Here is a 20,928-nt window from a genome sequence, read left to right as displayed (position 1 = left end):
CTGGTGAGAATCGGGGAGGGAGATAAGTCTTAGACGACTGTCTTTAACACCCCTAGTGGCCACTATGAGTATTTAGCCATGCCATTCGGATTATCGAAGTCACTGGCAGTCTTTCAAGCATTTGTTAATGACACCCTGGGGAATAGGTTGAATCGGTTCGTCTTTGTTTACCTCGACGATATCTTGATCTTCTCCAAGACCCTTCCAGAACACATACTGCACGTCCGCCAAGTCCTGAGGTTTCTCCTGCAGAGTCAACTATATGTCAAGATAGAGAACTGGGAGTTCCACATATCCCAGGTTTCCTTCCTGGGTCACATTATCTCTACCGCAGGCATCCAAATAGACCCCGTAAAGAATGAGACGGTCACCGACTGGCCCCGTCCCACCTCACTCAAGCAGGTCCAGCGGTTCCTCAGGTTTGCCAATTTTTAAAGGTGTTTTATTTGCAACTTTGGTGCTGTGGCAGCGCCTCTCACAGTCCTAACAGGCAAGTCCCAGACCCGTTTTTGCTGGACCCCCGAGGCTGACAGGGCATTCATGGAGCTCAAGGGACGTTTCACCTCTGGACCCATCCTCTTTCATCCTGATCCGACTCGTCCCTTTGTGGTGGAGGTGGATGCCTCGGACACCGGAGCAGGAGCGGTCCTTTCACAGTGGAATGAGGAGGACAAGAAATTGCACCGATGCAGTTTGTCTCCAAGCGGTTCTCGCCAGCGCAACGCAACTACAATGTAGGCTCTTAGCAGTTAAGTGGGCCCTTGAGGGGTGGACACACTGGTTGGAGGGGGCAATTCATCCTTTTGGAATCTGGACGGACCATAAGAACTTGGTCTCCATTCAAGAAGCAAAGAGGTTGAACACTCGCCAGGCTAGGTGGGCGCTGTTTTTTAACATGTTTGACTTCACACTAGCCTATGCCCGGGATCCAAGAATTAGAAGGCAGATGCCCTGTCCAGCCAACATGATGTCTCTAACAAGGAGAGGGACCAAGAGCCCATCATCCCCAGCTCAAGCATTGTGGCCCCTGTGATATAGAGTATTGAGACCACGGTCTGAAAAGCCCAGACTGAGAACCTGACCCCAGGGAGGACCCACTAACATACTTTACGTTCCGTGATCAGCCCGGTTCCAAGTACTACAATGGGGACTAGGCATCCAGAGGTTAATCGGGCATCCAGTGGTTAATTTATTGAATATTATCTGAATCATATAAATTAAAATGGCTAATTTGGGTGTAATCAATTAGCTTAATTTCTCCAGAGATCAAATTATATTTCAACAAAATAATGTTTCAGGAATGCTAATCGTAACTACAGAAACAATTTCAGAACAACCAGAGATGGTGGGTACATAATCTGGGTATATAATCTGGAGGGCCGATCCTCTTTATCCAAATGATTTAGTATGTTCAGAAGATCATACAATTCATAATTTCCTGTCAGGATGAGATCCTTTATTGTTGAAGGTGTTTTGGATCAGGAAGTTTCCTGATGTTATTGTACTGTACTGTCCTCCGCTCAGCTTGAGACTCATTCACAGAGGAGTGAGAGGTGCAAATGAGCAACATGGCAGCTAACGCTATCACTAACCCCAGACATGCTAACACCAGAGAGTGAGATGCTCAGAGATACATAGTGATAATTGCTGTACTTACCAAGTTGAGCTTGTGTGTGTGTGTGTGTGTGTGTGTGTTTGCATGTTTGTCACTATTTAATCTAAAAGCTTAAAACTGTAACTCATTTTGGGATAAACTACTTGAATGCCAAAAGCTTTGTATAACCAAACACTTACTGTACATCACAGTCTTGGTCTTATACAGATTTAGGTTTATGCTGGATTTATAACAGTTTGCTTTTATATGGTAATATACTGTAAGCATGTGTAACTTACACACTGTCCTCCTTTCTCACTTTACCTCGGAAGCACAGTGTTTGTGTGTCTCAGCTGTCAATCACATGTCCACGTGAATTCCTTTCTTAAGGTAGACCCTCTGCCTAACCCTTTCACCCAGACCAAATGGGGGATAGAGCTGCAGCAAGCTGGAGCCAGACATAACACACGGCGTGGTCACAGCGACCTTGGGACACCAAGGCAAAGGGTCACTCTATAAAGCATGATGCCAAGGTGACAGGAACCTCTGGACCTGCTGGATAGACGTTCCCTTAAACACAGATCTAGGACCAACTTTCCCACCCCCAATTCCCTAAACATGAACGGGGGAAAAAAACAAAGCTGACCTCAGATCAGCCTCTAGGAGCAACGTCATCCATCATCATTGTTTCCACTCTAGACCACGCTAAGCTAGCTACGCTACACTATGAGTTGATGGTAGTAAGCCATCTCTGGCTCCCAGGCAAAAGCAATCTCTGTGGTTGTTTTCCCTTAGAAGTGGTAAATAAAGTGGAAATGGTAAATACTCTTGCCGTCCTCTCCATGGCTTCTGAGAGGAGCACTGGGAGAAGAAAGGCCAGGGTTGAAATGATCTGTGAAAGAGAGCATGCTTCTGAGCGTCACAGGAGTAAATGGGACGGAGGTATGTAGGGTAAATAGGCTACTGGAGGATTGGGAGTAGATTGCTGTCTCTCTCACCTTCACACACTACCCTATCACCTCTCCCCCATATTCACTCTAACTCTCTTAGCTCAATATCTGCCCCACTCCTTTCCATCTACCTCTCTGTCTTTCCTCCTTATTGCTCTCTCACAAACTGACTCTATATAGCCCTCTCTGTCTCACTTGAGTCCTGGAAGAACTATTAAGGTTCCACTCAACTAGCACAGATACAGGGCTGTAGCTCAGAGAGGTACATACTGATGAGCCCTCTATATGAAACCTGACCCCAAGCTGAGTGGAGGGACTGTCTGTCTCAATTATATCTGAATCTTGAGCTGAAGAGCAATCCCAACGAGCACATAATGTTCTGAGAACCATATGTTTCTTAGACCTTGGTGAGAGTGTAGTTGTCCTATGATTATTCCTGGGAATGGTGCAGGATAGTTTTGTGGAACTTGACAAAAAAAATGTTATTTTCTTGGTATTTTCATTACTTTAACAGAACGTTTCCTAAAAGTTCAAACTTGGTTATAATAATGTTGGTAATGTTCTAGGAATGTTCTCCAACTGGTTGACACACTGTTTTGCAATAGCCTCAGCAGCACTCTGTAGGGTAGCACCATGGTGTAGCTGGAGGACAGCTAGCTTCTGTCCTCCTCTGGGTACATTGAATTCAATACAAAACCTAGGAGGCTCATGGTTCTCAACACCTTCCATAGACTTACACAGTAATTATGACAACTTCTGGAGGACGTCCTCCAACCTATCAGAGCTCTTGCAGCATGAGCTGACATGTTGTCCACCCAATCAAAGGATCATAGAATTAATCTAGTACTGAAAGCATAAGCTACAGCTAGCTAGCACTGCATTGCATACAATGTGCTGAGTAGTGGACTCAAAGAGAGAGAAAGACAATAGATGAACAGTTTGAAGAAAAAAAAATCTTCCAAAATTAAGGAGAATTGAGAGTGGGAGATTGAGAGGGTTGGAGGAATTTGGTTATATTTTTTTCACTTTCACTTGTGAATACAGCTAGCTAGTTTAGCCTACTCAAAACGCCCGTCTCAAACAGAGAGTGATGCTATGTTAGCTAGCTGGCTATGGCCATCCAACACTGGAACTCTTCCAAGTCAAGGTAAGCTTTTGGTTGTATTCATTTATTGCCACCGAGGCCTGCCGGTGTAACTGCTAAACTGATTTCTGACTGCATGATTGTAGTCAAATCAAATCAAATCCAACTTTATTTGTCACATGACATTTTTTATTTTAGTCTACTTGGTAAATATTAACACAATAACAAGGCTATATATAGGGGGCACCGGTACTGAGTCAGTGTGCGCGCATATTTATTTAATTTATTTAACCTCTCTGGTACAAGTGTCCCGCTAGCGTCCCACCTCGGCAACAGTCAGTGAAATTGCAGGGCGCCAAATTAAAAACAACAGAAATCCCATAATTAATTAATTCCTCAAACATACAAGTATTATACACCATTTTAAAGATAAACTTCTTGTAAATCCAACCACAGTGTCCGATTTCAAAAAGGCTTCACGGAGAAAGCACACCATGTGCTTATGTTGGGTCAGCGCTTAGACACAGAAAACCATACAGACATTTTCCAGCCAAGGAGAGGGCTCACAAAAGTCAGAAATTGCATTAAAATTAATCACTTACCTTTGATGATCTTCATCTGGTGGCACTCCCAGGTCTCCAAGTTAGACAATAAATGTTTGTTTTGTTCGATAATGTCCCTCTTTATGTCCAAAAACCTCAGTTTTGTTGCTGTGTTTAGTTCAGAAATCCAAAGGCACAATGCGTGCTCTCAATATCAAGACGAAAAGTCAAAAAAGTACAATAAAAGTTAGTAGAAACATGTCAAACGATGTTTAAAATCAATCCTCAGGTTGTTTTTGTCATAAATAATAAATAATATTTCAAACAGACAAAGGCTTCGTCAATAGAAAAGGAGAAACAAGAAAGGCGCGTTCCCGATCACACGCAGGACACATGGCTGGAAATTTCCACTGGCCTCTCATTGAAAGTGCTGTATCTCCCTCCTTTTTTCAGAGTAAAACCCTGAAACAATGTCTAAAGACTGGCCACATGTACAAGAAGCCATAGAGATCGTGAACTGGGTCCTAAGTCTTTATATGGTGGATAGACTTTCAATGGAAAAACAGCCTTTCAAAATAATAATGCTTCCTGGTTGGATTTTCCTCAGGTTTTTGCCTGCCATATCAGTTCTGTTATACTCACAGACATTATTTTAACAGTTTTGGAAACTTTAGAGTGTTTTCTATCCAAATCTACTAATTATATGCATATCCTTGCTTCTGGGCCTGAGTAGCAGGCAGCTTAAATTGGGCACGCTTTTCATCCAAAATTCCGAATGCTGCCCCCTACCCTAGTGAAGTTAACTGACTTGCCTAGTTAAATAAAGGTTAGGAACAAATTCTTATTTACAATGACGTCCTAGGAACAGTGGGTTAACTGCCTTGTTCAGGGGCAGAACGACAGATTTTTACCTTGTCAGCTTGGGGATTCGATCTAACAACCTTTCCTTGCCGCCCGGTACAGGTGAGTTGATGTAATTTGTAGGTGGGGATGAAGTGACTATGCATAGATAATAAACAGCGAGTAGCAGCAGTGTACAAAAATGGATTGGGGGGGGGGGGGGGGGGTGGTCAATGTAAATTGTCCGGTTACGATTGTATTAATTGTTCAGGAAGAGTAGCTGCTGCTTTCGCAACAGCTAATGGGGATCCTAATAAAATACCAAATACCAAAATTGTGCACTGAAGTCCACAAGCGAAGGGAATAGGAGAGCGCGTAGATAGTTAGGAGAAGGAATGTAAGAGGTGCGTGACTGGTTGCAGGGAAGTCAGGCGCAGGAGAGCAGAACTGGGTAATAACCGGAGCAGTTTAATATGCAAAACCAACGGCACCCAGAACATCAAAATATGGATACAAAATAGCCTGTCGCGAACCAGTCAGAGTGAACACTTTACAACAAACAGTTTCACACACAGACATGGGGGGAACAGAGGGTTAAATAATGTGGGAATGTAAACTAGGTGTGTGGGAAAAGTCAAAACAAATGGAAAATGAAAGGTGGATCGGCGATGGCTAGAAGACTGGCGACGTCAACCGCCGAACGCCGCCCAAACAAGAAAAGGAACCGACTTCGGTGGAAGTCGTGACAAGGACTTATATATACACAATGAGCAAATATATACATGCTGTTTTAATGTGGTTGCTATGAAAGTGAACTGTGTTTGCGTGTGCTCAGGGGTGTATTCATTCTGCTGATTCTGATGAAAAATGTTTCTTAAACATAAGCAAACGTAACGAAATGGGGATAAACATACCTGAATTTGTCCAATAGAAACTCTAATTTGCAGCTGTTGGACTAATGATTACACCCTAGATCAGCTAGAGACAGGCAAGTATGTGCAAGACGGTATTGAATGTGTCACTGTCTGTCACCTTGATTACTCAAAATTCACTCGACCTGTGCACCTTCTTTATAAACTTTCATTCATAGGATAGGATGTAGCAACCTCATGATGGTTATAGGGAAAATGTGAGTGTCATGTAGTAGCCTAAACCTATCGATGTTTCATTGAGCTGGGTGAATGGAATATGAATAACAGTCATCCAATATGATGAAATAGAAATAAGGCCATGCTCATGCATTTTTTTTATCATCCTCCCTCATCTTAAAAGTCACCGACCACCTCTGATTAGTCCAGGTAGCAGACAATGGACCCTATCAGATATTTATGTAGTTGGTGCTATATATTAATATACATGGGTTCTAACTTGAATAATTATTTGTTAGTTTACAGTTGTACAATTTACAGTTGAAGTCGACGAGCGTCTGCGTTTTCAAGGGCTAACACGGAACCCAAACCGGCTGCGCGCGTGCGCCATTGTGCACCATCGTGCATTAATTTATTTTGTCCACCCACACCAAACGCGATCACGACACGCAGGTTAAAATATCAAAACAAACTCTGAACCAATTACATTAATTTGGGGACAGGTCGAAAAGCATTAAACATGTATGGCAATTTAGCTAGCTAGCTTGCATATGCTAGCTAATTTGTCCTATTTAGCTAGCTTGCTGTTGCTAGCTAATTTGTCCTGGGATATAAACATTGAGTTGTTATTTTACCTGAAATGCACAAGGTCCTCTACTCCGACAATTAATCCCACATAAAACGATCAACTGAATCGTTTCTAGTCATCTCTCCTCCTTCCAAGCTTTTTCCTCTTTTAACTTATATGGTGATTGGCATCTAAACTTTCATATTATTACCACGACGACTGACAAAACATTTCGTCTTTCCATCCCCCACGTGGGTATAACGTGGGTACCTGCTTCTATAAACCAATGAGGAGATGGGAGAGGTAGGACTTGCAGCACGATCTGCGTCACAAATAGGTATGACTTCTATTTTATCCCTTGGCATCGCAGACGCTCGTTGGCGCAATAATTGAATAACATGGATTTCTAAATGTATTTTGCGACGCACACGCACGCGACGTGTCTGGTCTGGTCAGCATGTAAAATAGAAGTCATTCCTATTTCTGATGCAGATCGCGCTGCAAGTCCTGCCTCTCCCATCTCCTCATTGGTTATAAATGTTTAATGCTTTTTGACCTGTCCCCAAATAAATGTCATTGGTTCGGAGTTTGTTTTGATATTTTAACCTGCGTGTCGCGATCGCGTTTGGTGTAAAATACATTTATGCACGATAGCGCACGATGGCACACGCGGGCAGCCGGTTTGGGTGCCGTGTTAGCCAAATACATTTAAAATCAGTTTTTTACAATTCCTTACATTTAATCCTAGTAAAAATTCCCTGTCTTAAATCAGTTAGGATCACCACTTTATTTTAAGAGTGTGAAATGTCAGAATAATAGTAGAGAAAATGATTTATTTCAGCTTTTATTTCTTTCATCACATTCCCAGTGGGTCAGACGTTTACGTACACTGAGTACTTGTATTTGGTAGCATTGCCTTTAAATTGTTTAACTTGGGTCAAATGCAAATTAATTACTTAAAAATCATACAATGTGATTTTCTGGATTTACAGACCTCTACATGCTTTGTAAGCAGGAAAACCTGCAAAATCGGCAGTGTATCAAATACTTGTTCTCCCCACTGTATGTGTTTCTGGCATTGGGAAATAAGTGCCAAAAAGTGTTCTTATTGAATATTTTAAAATGGACACTTTGGCAATGAGGCCTTTTATCTGATTCCCAAGAGTCAAATAAACTTGTGGATACCATTTGAATTGTCTCTGTGTCCAGTATGAAGGAAGTTAGAGGTAGTGTTATGGGAATCTATGGGTAGCTGCTAGCAAAAACATTCACTTTTACCGGTCAGGGAACTTACCCCTCTCTTTTCTTCCTCTCTCCCTCCTAGATCTCCCCCCAGAGTGGGCCGTTGGAGGGAGGTACCCTGCTCACGGTGCAGGGTAGGAACATGGGGCGCAGGGCTGAGGTAGTGGAGGTCTCCATCGGGATGTTCCCATGTACAATCATTCCTGACCAATACACTGTCTCTGTGGAGTAAGTAAATGTCTTATGATTGATTGATTCATTCATTTATTTAATTAGTTGATGCATTCATTCGTTCAGTGTCTTCTTGCACAGGTGTCAGAATTTTTGTAATGATGCTGTTGGGGTAATTTATAAAAGCATAATATAGAAGAGCACTTCTCATTTTAAACCATTCCGTTAAAATGAAGGAGACACTTCAAGGCCCACAACACTATCACCAAGGAGACAGCAGAACTCTGGGTTGACACCTGCACATAGTATTCCATGGAAACACTGTAACTATAGGACCACAGCAAAACCTCCATACCGACTTCCAGAATGTTCCTCGGATGGAAATGTTTATCTCCTCCCGCTCCACTGGAGCCAATCACGCAGTAGTAGAATGCAGACCAGTGCTGGGTTGACCCACAGGTCTAACCTGTCACTACACACTCCCAAACACACACTCACACACACACACATTCCAGGTCACTCCAGATCCCGCGATTTCACATCAGGGATGACCTCACCCTGCTTGCTCGTCCCTCATTGGTTCCCTGAGCTGGTTGTTATGACAGCAAAATATTTCCTCTTCGGAGGTAGTGGTGCTGACAAACCAAAACATGTCAGTTTGTCTTACAGCAGGCGCACACACTGAATAGATGCACACACACACACACATACCTGCGTGACCTCACCACGACCATGGCTGAGACAGGTGTCTGTTCGTGTGCTGAGAGGTCAGAGGTCACATCTGAGTGCCAGAGGGAAGTGTACTGCTCTGGAGAGAGAGAGAGAGAGATGAAGTCAGAACGTGTCAATAGTTTCAAGGTAATTCATCATGTAGGCTAAGTAGGGGTACTAATTCAGTACCCACTCTGGACACATCTGTTGGGGAAAGAGTAGAAGTTCAAGCAGCCAACTCTTTCATATCCTTGAGTGTCCTGGTTGGCTTCCCTCTCTACCTCAACACATACACGCATGCACCAAGCGTGCGCACACGCACAAATACCGCCTTCCTCAGGCTCCATTGCTGATTATCCTGGTCCTCCTCTCTGGGTAAATGTCCAGAGACATTGCTCATAGTAGCCAAAACATCACGCGCTAGATCGCAAAATATTTCCTCTCTGGGCGGTGGAGGAATGTAAAGCGAGGTTCTGTAGTAAAAAAAAAGTATGTATATACTATAGTAAAAACTGTAGTGTTTTTACAGACTGCAGTATACTGTTCTATTTACTGTAGTGTTTTTGCTGAGTATGGTACGGTATACTGTAGTATTTACTGTAGTGTTTTTGCTGAGTATGGTACGGTATACTGTAGTATTTACTGTAGTGTTTTTGCTGAGAATGGTACGGTATACTGTAGTATTTACTGTAGTGTTTTTGCGGACTAAAGAATGGTATACTGTAGTATTTACTGTGATGTTTTTGCGGACTATAGAATGGTATGCTGTATTATTTACTGTAGTGTTTTTGCAGACTAAAGAATGGTATACTGTAGTATTTACTGTAATGTTTTTGCGGACTATAGAATGGTATGCTGTATTATTTACTTACTGTTTTTGGGGACATTACTGTAGTTCAGAAAGAAAACGCCATGTGGAAATACACACAAAAGTGAGTACACCCCTCACATTTTTGTAAATATTTGAGTATATCTTTTCATGTGACAACACTGAAGAAATGACACTTTGCTACAATGTAAAGTAGTGAGTGTACAGCTTGTATAACAGTGTACATTTGCTGTCCCCTCAAAATAACTCAACACACAGCCATTGATGTCTAAACCGCTGGCAACAAAAGGGAGTACACCCCTAAGTGAAAATGTCCAAATTGGGCCCAAAGTATCAATATTTTGTGTGGCCACCATCATTTTCCAGCACTGCCTTTACCCTCTTGGGCATGGAGTTCACCAGAGCTTCACAGGTTGCCACTGCAGTCCTCTTCCACTCCTCCATGACGACATCACGGAGCTGGTGGATGTTATAGACCTTGCACTCCTCCACCTTCCGTTTGAGGATGCCCCACAGATGCGAAATAGGGTTTAGGTCTGGAGACATGCTTGGCCAGTCCATCACCTTTATCCTCAGCTTCTTTAGCAAGGCAGTGGTCGTCTTGGAGGTGTGTTTGGGGTCGTTATCATGTTGGAATACTGCCCTGCGGCCCAGTCTCCGAAGGGAGGGGGATCATGCTCTGCTTCAGTATGTCACAGTACATGTTGGCATTCATGGTTCTCTCAATGAACTGCAGCTACCCAGTGCCGGCAGCACTCATGCAGCCCCAGACCATGACACTCCCACCACCATGCTTGACTGTAGGCAAGACACACTTGTCTTTGTACTCCTTACCTGGTTGCCGCCACACACACTTGACACCATCTGAACCAAATAAGTTTATCTTGGTCTCATCAGACCACAGGACATGGTTCCAGTAATCCATGTCCTTAGTCTGCTTGTCTTCAGCAAACTGTTTGCGGGCTTTCTTGTGCATCATCTTTAGAAGAGGCTTCCTTCTGGGACGACAGCCATGCAGACCAATTTGATGCAGTGTACGGCGTATGTTCTGAGCACTGACAGGCTGACCCCACACCCCTTCAACCTCTGAAGCAATGCTGGCAGCACTCATACGTCTATTTCCCAAAGACAACCTCTGGATATTACGCTGAGCACGTGCACTCAACTTCTTTGGTCGACCATGGCGAGGCCTGTTCTGAGTGGAACCTGTCCAGTTAAAACCGCTGTATGGTCTTGGCCACCGGGCTGCAGCTCAGTTTCAGGGTCTTGGCAATCTTCTTATAGCCCAGGCCATCTTTATGTAGAGCAACAATTATTTTTTCAAATCCTCAGAGAGTTCTTTGCCATGAGATGCCATGTTGAACTTTCAGTGACCAGTTAGTCTGAGGGAGTGTGAGAGCGATGACACCAAATTTAACACACCTACTCCCCATTCACACCTGAGACCTTGTAACACTAACAAGTCACATGACACCAGGGAGGGAAAATGGCTAATTGGGCCCAATTTTGAGGGGACAGCAAATTTGCACTGTTATCCAAGCTGTACACTCACTACTTTACATTGTAGCAAAGTGTCATTTCTTCAGTGTTGTCACATGAAAAGATATACTCAAATATTTACAAAAATGTGAGGGGTGTACGCACTTTTGTGATATACTGTATGTTAATCCATTTATTTAACAATGAACAATGCAAGTCTTGGCGATATAGGCTCTGCTCCTTCAGGGTAGGTCGCTGCCCAAGCAAAGCGTCAACACAGAACCTAACAGGTGGAGGTTGGGGTGGTGGTGGTGGGAGCAAGAAGTCAGTGCATAGTGGCAGTAACAGCAAGCGGCAGCAGGATTATTGAGCAGACCTGGTCAGCTTAAATAGGCCGCCAAATAAGGTAGGCGTGATTGATACTAGTCTGTAATTGATGCCATCTCAGCTGATGTGTCAGCCTGAGGCGGGGCACTCAGGTTTCCTTTCTGAACTGGCTCCGCTTAATTATTTACTAAAATGATTTGGTTTTATTATTTTTGACATAGAAGTAGAGGGCTTTCATCTTGAGGAAACTTACTGGAGAAATACTAAAATAACATATTTTCCTAAACAAGGACTGGATTCTGAACGTAGAGTTCAGAGTTTCTGCTCTTTTCTATAACCTGTAGGGAACAAAATATATTAACCCTACTTGACATGTAGGTTTCTCACTTATGGGTGGCACAAATTGGGATATTAGGGATGGGAATGGGCACGGTTCAGTGTTTTCTTATGTGGATAATACTGTAAGGTTTACTATAGTATTCTACAATATACCACAAAATTCTATGCTGAGTCCTACACATGATCGAGGGATACTACATTGTTTAGTATAGTTTTCTGCAATATACTACAGTTTACTACAGAATTCTATAGTAAGTACTGTAATATTCTATACAACACTTTCAATCAGTTGGCCATTTATAGTTAAAACCTGTTGCGACTCTAGGGGCAGTATTTTAATTTTTGGGAAAAAAACGTTCCCATTTTAAACGGGATATTTTGTCAAGACAAGAATTGACAGCTTTGGATAGAAAACACTCTGACGTTTCCAAAACTGTAAAGATATTGTCTGTTAGTATAACAGAATTGATGTTGCAGGCGAAAGCCTGAGAAAAATCCAATCCGGAAGTGCCACAGGTTTTGAAAGCGCTGCGTTCCAATGAGTCCCTATTGAGCTGTGAATGTGCCATCAACGAGCTTACGCTTTCTACGTATTCCCCAAGGTGTCTACAGCATGGTGACGTAGTTTTACTGAGCTAGGTTTCACATTAATTTACCAAAATGATGAATCATTTTCCCTAGAGGGGATCCCATTGCATTGAGATTTAAACTCTCTAACGTGGAAATCTGTCCCTGAAAGCTGAGAATTTGGCTGCAATCAGTTACTTGTTTCAAAACAACAAACAACTACTGGGACTTGATCCAGCTCTATGAGCTCCTTGATCCCCTTCAGACCCATCCGTCAGCCCAGCCCTTTTTCTGGTCTTGCCCTGTCTCTGGGGTACCTATCTCATGTGACCCTCAGACGATCAAGCCTCCTGTCAGTCAGCGACTAGACCCCTGATTGGGTTGCCAGGTATTTATGGACGTTATAGAACCAACCACCTGACTAAATAAACTGCCCGCACGTGCTGAACAAGAGGAGGGTGACGGGATGGGCTTCGAGCCACGCAGGGTTGGGGTGGGGCGTCATGGTTTCCCCTGTGTTTATTTCTGTGGGGAGTCATTGTATCATAGCCTGGTCCATGATCTGTACCGTATGAGTTTTAGCCAGTTCCTCTGACTGAAATACAGCAGGGCCAAAGCACATACAGATCTGGGATCTAGCCTTGCAGAATGTTTTCTGTTACTCCATCACTGTATGGATAATCCTACTGCGTCCCTCTGGTCCCAGTACTGTGTGACAATATGAAGCTTAATTAGAGCCATGAGGTTATAAAACAAACATCCAGTCACCTCGTTAAGCCCCTCTGTGTTTCGCAGCATCTGGCCGGGGGGGCTTTGAAGTCCCCTTCCTCTGGGTTTAGCCAACACTGTATAGTACTTACCATAGATATTATTACGGAACCTCTAAGGATCTCTATCATAATGTCTGTGTTTAGCTTTCTTCTAAAAGTTGTGAAACTCATGAAAAATCAAAAAAAAAATATGTAATCCACAGTTGACACAAAAACATCCTAAAAGGCAATTGCCAAAATACTGTGCTGTTCCTGTAGCGATGATTTTGGTCAGTGTTGGTTCAGATTAAGGGTGTCTGCTGACCTTACAGTTTTGTGTTCTATCTACAGGCTGGTGTGTGTTACTGGGCAGGCCATTGATCCCACAAAGAATTTTGTCAGAATTACTGTGAACCAAAAAGCAATGGCGGTGTCCAAAGAGGCCTTCTCATACTTGGTGAGTGTGTTCTATCCTCCCTCTCTCTCCTGCTCTCCTTCCCCTCTCTCTCTCTCCTTCCTCTCTCTGTCTCTCTTCTCTTTCTCTCTCATTGTCTCTCTCTCTCTCCTTCCTCTCTGTCTTCCTTCCTCATTTTTCCTCTCCTTCTCCCTGACCTACCTTTCCATTTTCTTCTGCCTATTCATTTACAGTATTTCTTTAGTATAGTCTTTCTCTTTCTCTTGCTGGTTAAATCCACAATCTCTCCATCCTTTCTCCTACCTCCTCTCTCTCTCTCTCTCCCTCTCCCCACTCCCCAGTCCTTGTTCATACTGGGAAAAGTGTTCCCAATGTGTCAGTTGAATGTTAACAGATGCGTCTTGATATTCAGGAATGCAAGTGTGTGGGAATCTTCAAACGTTCATTAGAACAGCAACTAAGCACTATTGTCATCCAGAACTCGTGCCAGCAAAAACAAATATGCCGCTTGTTGAAATGTCCCCCTCTTTGAATTCATGACCAGCCGAGGCTGGCTGCTTCTTCTGCTAATTGACCCTGACCAACACTGTCTCCCTTTGGATTAAGACTACACAGCCTGTGGAAATTCCCATCTAAGCCCTCTGTTTCTTTCTTTTGGACCCATGTTTCATGAGTTGAAATAAGAAATCCTAGAAATGTTCCATTCACACAAAAACGTGTTTCTCTCAAATGTTGTGCACAATGTGTCCCTGTTAGGGAGTATTTCTCCTTTGCCATGATAATCCATCCACCTGACAGGTGCACCTTGTGCCGGGGACAATAAAAGAGCACTTTCAAATGTGCTGTTTTGTCACGCAACACAATGCCACAGATGTCTCAAGTTTTGAAAGAGCGTGCATTTGGCATGCTGACTGCAGGAATGTCCACCAGAGCTGTTGCCAGATGACTGAACGTTAATTTCATAAGCTGTCTCCAACGTCGTTTTAGAGAATTTGGCAGTACGTCCAACTGGCCTCACAACTGCTGACACCACGTGTAACCATGCCAGCCAAGGACCTCCACATCCGGCTTATTATGCTGAGGAGAAATTCTGCTTTTGTGGGGGAAAACTCATTCTGATTGGCTTCCCAGTGGGTGGGCCTCTGCTGCCAGGTGGTGGACCTATACCCTCCAAGGCCCACCCATGGCTGCACCCCTGCCTAGTCATGTGAAATCAATAGATTAGGGCCTAATTAATTTATTTCAATTGACTGATTTCCTTATATGAACTGTAACTCAGTAAAATCTTTGACATTTTTAATGTTGCGTTTATATTTTTGTTTAGAATACAGTGCCTTCGGAAAGTATTCAGGCATCTTACATTTTTCCACATTGTGTTACTTTACAGCCTTATTATAAAATTGATTTTTTTAAATTACCCTCAGCAATCTACACACATTACCTCATAATGACAAAGTGAAAACAGGCTTTTAAAAATGTCAGTAAATGTATTAAAAATAAAAATAGAAATACCTTATTTACATAAGTATTCAGACCCTTTGCTATGACACTCGAAATTGAGCTCAGGTTTATCCTGTTTTCATTGATCATCCTTAAGCTGTTTCTACAACTTGATTGGAGTCCACCTGTGGCAAATTCAATTGATTGGAGATGATTTGGAAAAGCTCACACCTGTCTATATAAGGTCCCACAGTTGGCAGTGCATGTCAGAGCAAAAACCAAGCCTTAAGGTCAAAGGAATTGTCTGTAGCCTCCAAGACAGGATTGTGTCAAGGCACAGATCTGAGGAAAGGTACCAAAACATTTCATCAGCATTGAAGGTCCCCAAGAACACAGTGCCCTCATTCTTAAATGGAAGAAGTTTGGAACCACCAAGACTCTTCCTAGAGCTGGCTGCCCAGCCAAACAGAGACATTGGGGGAGAAGGCCATTGTCAGGGAGGTGACCAAGAACCCGATGGTCACTCTGACAGAGCTGTAGAGTTCCTCTGTGGAGATGGGAGAACCTTCCAGATGGACAACCATCTCTGCAGCACTCCACCAATTAGGCCTTTATGGTTGAGTGGCAGAACGGAAGCCACCCCTCAGTAAAAGGCACATGAGAGCCTGCTTGGAGTTTGCCAAAAGGCATCTAAAGACTCTCAGACCATGAGAAACTAGATTCTCTGCTCTGATGAAACCAATGTTGAACTCTTTGTCCTGAATTCCAAGCATCATATCTGGAGGGAATCTGCCACCGTCCCTATGGTGAAGCATGGTGGTGGCAGCATCATGCTGTGGGGATGTTTTTCAGCGGCAGGGACTAGGAGACTAGTCAGGACCGAAGCAAAGATGAACGAAGCAAAGTACAGAGAGATCCTTGATGAAAACCTGCTCCAGACCGCTCAGGACCTCAGACTGAGGCGAAGGTTCACCTTCGACCCTAAGCACACAGCCAAGACAACACAGGAGTGGCTTTGGGACAAGTCTCAATGTCCTTGAGTGGCCCAGCCAGAGCCTGGAGTTGAACCCGATGGAACATCTCTGGAGAGACCTGAAAATAGCTGTGCAGCGAGAATGAGTATGTAACCTAACAAAGTGTGGATAAAGTCGAAGGGTTCTGCATAATTTCAGACACTTTTATAAAAGGGATTCTGCCTTCAGTATGAGTCATGATCCCAGTAAGAAGTAACAGTCTTGGAGATGTGAAAGTATTGAAATACAAAGCAACAAACACTTTTAGAGGTTCTCAGAAGTCCTTTCTGCCCCTTGCCACTTTTTGGGATGCTGCCCCAGGGTGTACCGGAAAGAAAGGTAGAGAGGAGAGAAGGTGATTTCTGAGGAAAAGGGAAAGTTGTTCAAATCCAAACGGAGACCGGATGTGTGCTTCCTTTGGACCTCCTTCCTCAAATATTGGGCCGGAAACATCTGCCTTTTCCTTACGCACACACAATAGACACCCCTGCCCCATTCACACACACACACATACACAGGAAGTGGATCATGTCAGTGAGAATGAGAGGTCCTCCCTGGAGGCAAGGTTCATAGAGGGGAGAGAGGCTTCGGAAGTCTCCAGAATGCTGATGCTGTAGAACTGTATAGCTGTATAGGGATATTCGTCTTAGCCCCAGGGACCTGTCCTGTGTGTGTATGGCTGTACTGCTATATAGCTGGATAGCAAAATATATCCTAGCCCCAGGGATCTGTCATATGTGGCTGAGATGAACGCAAAGCCGTAAGGCCTCAGTGCAGAACAATACTGAACTGCAGGGGTGGGCTACTCAACTTTAGTTTCCCAGGGCTGCAGTGTCCACAAGTTGTCAAACTTAAAATATGTTATACTCAGCAACTTATTTAGCTGAGGAAACCAAGCATATGGTACATATACTGTAGACATCTACTGTATAGAATATTATTTGAATCATTCAATTACAGTGCCACAATGATGCAACACCAGCAGACTGCTGCCTCGGATGTGTGGACAGCACATGACAGCATAACAACAACGTGGTCTTATGGTGTTACGGTGCGTGAATGAGGACCCAAAAGCGAATCAACTTAAACAGAGCTTCTTTAATTACCAAACATAGGTAGGCTCAGATGGACCGGCAGATTCCGACAGGACAGGACAAGGTTACAGCAAACATGACGACAGTCTGGTTCAGGCATGAATGACACAAACAAACAAGAATCCGACAAGGACAGGAGCAGAAACAGAGAGAGATATTGGGACCTAATCAGAGGGAAAAAAGGGAACAGGTGGGGAACGGGGTGAATGGGTAGTTAGAGGAGACAAGGGACAGCTGGGGGAAAGCGGGGGAGAAAAGGTAACCTAACACGACCAGCAGAGGGAGACAGGGTGAAGGGAAAGGACAGAGACAAGACAACATGACAGTACATGACAGTACCCCCCCACTCACCGAGCGCCTCCTGGCGCACTCGAGGAGGAAACCTGGCGGCAACGGAGGAAATCATCAATCAGCGCACGGTCCAGCACGTCCCGAGAGGGAACCCAACTCCTCTCCTCAGGACCGTACCCCTCCCAGTCAACTAGGTACTGATGACCACGGCCCCGAGGACGCATGTCCAAGATTTTACGGACCCTGTAGATAGGTGCGCCCTCGACAAGGATGGGGGGGGGGGGGGGAAGACGAGCGGGGGCGCGAAGAACGGGCTTAACACAGGAGACATGGAAGACCGGGTGGACGCGACGAAGATATCGCGGAAGAAGAAGTCGCACTGCGACAGGATTAATGACCTGAGAGATACGGAATGGACCAATGAACCGCGGGGTCAACTTGCGAGAAGCCGTCTTAAGGGGAAGGTTCTGAGTGGAGAGCCAAACTCTCTGACCGCGACAATATCTAGGGCTCTTAGTTCTACGCTTATTAGCAGCTCTCACAGTCTGCGCCCTATAACGGCAAAGTGCAGACCTGACCCTCTTCCAGGTGCGCTCGCAACGTTGGACAAAAGCCTGAGCGGAGGGGACGCTGGACTCGGCGAACTGAGATGAGAACAACGGAGGCTGGTACCCGAGGCTACTCTGAAAAGGAGATAGCCCGGTCGCAGACGAAGGAAGCGAGTTGTGGGCGTATTCTGCCCAGGGGAGCTGTTCTGACCAAGACGCAGGGTTGCGAAAAGAAAGACTGCGTAAGATGCGACCAATAGTCTGATTGGCCCGTTCTGCTTGACCGTTAGACTGGGGGTGAAAGCCGGAAGAGAGACTGACGGAAGCCCCAATCAAACGGCAAAACTCCCTCCAAAATTGAGACGTGAATTGCGGACCTCTGTCCGAAACGACGTCTGACGGAAGGCCATGAATTCTGAAAACATTCTCGATGATGATTTGTGCCGTCTCTTTAGCAGAAGGAAGCTTAGCAAGGGGAATGAAATGAGCCGCCTTAGAGAACCTATCGACAACCGTAAGAATAACAGTCTTCCCCGCTGACGAAGGCAGTCCGGTGACAAAATCTAAGGCGATGTGAGACCACGGTCGAGAGGGAATAGGAAGCGGCCTGAGACGGCCGGCAGGAGGAGAGTTACCGGACTTAGTCTGCGCGCAGACCGAACAAGCAGCCACGAAACGACGCGTGTCATGCTCCCGGGTGGGCCACCAGAAACGCTGGCGAATGGAAGCAAGCGTACCCCGAACGCCAGGGTGGCCGGCTAACTTGGCAGAGTGAGCCCACTGAAGAACGGCCAGACGAGTAGGAACGGGAACGAAAAGAAGGTTCCTAGGACAAGCGCGCGGCGACGGAGTTTGAGTGAGTGCTTGCTTTACCTGCCTCTCAATTCCCCAGACAGTCAACCCGACAACACGCCCCTCAGGGAGAATCCCCTCGGGGTCAGTGGAGGCTACTGAAGAACTGAAGAGACGAGACAAAGCATCAGGCTTGGTGTTCTTAGAGCCCGGACGATAAGAAATCACGAACTCGAAACGAGCGAAAAACAGCGCCCAACGCGCCTGACGCGCATTAAGTCGTTTGGCAGAACGGATGTACTCAAGGTTCCTATGGTCAGTCCAAACGACAAAAGGAACGGTCGCCCCCTCCAACCACTGTCGCCATTCGCCTAGGGCTAACCGGATGGCGAGCAGTTCGCGGTTACCCACATCATAGTTACGTTCCGACGGCGACAGGCGATGAGAAAAATACGCGCATGGGTGGACCTTGTCGTCAGAGAGGGAGCGCTGAGAAAGGATGGCTCCCACTCCCACCTCTGACGCGTCAACCTCGACAACGAACTGTCTAGAGACGTCAGGTGTAACAAGGATAGGAGCGGATGTAAAACGATTCTTGAGGAGATCAAAAGCTCCCTGGGCGGAAACGGACCACTTAAAGCACGTCTTGACAGAAGTAAGGGCTGTGAGAGGAGCTGCCACCTGACCGAAATTACGGATGAAACGACGATAGAAGTTCGCGAAGCCGAGAAAGCGCTGCAGCTCGACGCGTGACTTAGGGACGGGCCAATCAATGACAGCTTGGACCTTAGCGGGATCCATCTTAATGCCTTCAGCGGAAATAACAGAACCGAGAAATGTGACGGAGGAGGCATGAAAAGTGCACTTCTCAGCCTTCACAAAAAGACAATTCTCTAAAAGGCGCTGGAGGACACGTCGAACGTGCTGAACATGAATCTGGAGTGACGGTGAAAAAATCAGGATATCGTCAAGGTAAACGAAAACAAAGATGTTCAGCATGTCTCTCAGGACATCATTGACTAATGCCTGAAAGACAGCTGGAGCGTTAGCGAGGCCGAAAGGAAGAACCCGGTATTCAAAGTGCCCTAACGGAGTGTTAAACGCCGTCTTCCACTCGTCCCCCTCCCTGATGCGCACGAGATGGTAAGCGTTACGAAGGTCCAACTTAGTGAAAAACCTGGCTCCCTGCAGGATCTCGAAGGCTGAAGACATAAGAGGAAGCGGATAACGATTCTTCACTGTTATGTCATTCAGCCCTCGATAATCTATGCAGGGGCGCAGAGACCCGTCCTTCTTCTTGACAAAAAAAAACCCCGCTCCGGCGGGAGAGGAGGAGGGGACTATGGTACCGGCGTCAAGAGCTACAGACAAATAATCTTCGAGAGCCTTACGTTCGGGAGCCGACAGAGAGTATAGTCTACCCCGGGGGGGGGTGGTTCCCGGAAGGAGATCAATACTACAATCATACGACCGGTGTGGAGGAAGAGAGGTGGCCCTGGACCGACTGAACACCGTGCGCAGATCGTGATATTCCTCCGGCACCCCTGTCAAATCACCAGGCTCCTCCTGTGAAGAAGAGACAGAGGAAACAGGAGGGATAGCAGACATTAAACATTTCACATGACAAGAGACGTTCCAGGAGAGGATAGAATTACTAGACCAATTAATGGAAGGATTATGACAAACTAGCCAGGGATGGCCCAAAACAACAGGTGTAAAAGGTGAACGAAAAATTAAAAAAGAAATGGTTTCACTATGATTACCAGAAACAGTGAGGGTTAAAGGTAGCGTCTCACGCTGAATCCTGGGGAGAGGACTACCATCCAGGGCGAACAAGGCCGTGGGCTCCTTTAACTGTCTGAGAGGAATGTCATGTTCCCGAGCCCAGGTCTCGTCCATAAAACAGCCCTCCGCCCCAGAGTCTATTAAGGCACTGCAGGAAGCTGACGAACCGGTCCAGCGTAGATGGACCGACAAGGTAGTGCAGGATCTTGAAGGAGAGACAGGAGTAGTAGCGCTCACCAGTAGCCCTCCGCTTACTGACGAGCTCTGGCCTTTTACTGGACATGAAGTGACAAAATGACCAGCGGAACCGCAATAGAGACAGAGGCGGTTGGTGATTCTCCGTTCCCTCTCCTCAGTCGAGATGCGGATACCTCCCAGCTGCATGGGCTCAGCACCCGAGCCGGCAGAGGAAGATGGTAGTGATGCGGAGAGGGAGGCGACGGAGAGCGCGAGCTCCTTTCCACGAGCTC

The 20,928-nt window shown here is 45.4% G+C and overlaps 1 protein-coding gene across 2 annotated transcripts in view; it reads left to right on the top strand.

Annotated features, from left to right (window-relative positions):
• Nucleotides 1-20,928, top strand: part of LOC110531973 (plexin-D1) — a 114,703-nt gene that overhangs the window by 61,524 nt on the left and 32,251 nt on the right. For both annotated transcript variants that reach the window (XR_016483223.1, XM_021615522.3), the window contains exons 13-14: nt 7,991-8,136; nt 13,432-13,537. Coding sequence is in view for 1 of the 2 variants with exons in the window: in XM_021615522.3 (XP_021471197.3) it covers nt 7,991-8,136; nt 13,432-13,537 (252 nt within the window). In the remaining variant the exon portion in view is untranslated. The remainder of the gene's footprint in view (nt 1-7,990; nt 8,137-13,431; nt 13,538-20,928) is intronic.

This window comes from Oncorhynchus mykiss, chromosome 9 (genome assembly GCF_057628025.1).
Source record: "Oncorhynchus mykiss isolate SJ-2025 chromosome 9, ASM5762802v1, whole genome shotgun sequence".
Taxonomy (NCBI): Eukaryota; Metazoa; Chordata; class Actinopteri; order Salmoniformes; family Salmonidae; genus Oncorhynchus; species Oncorhynchus mykiss.
This window is presented reverse-complemented; position numbering and strand designations above follow the sequence as displayed.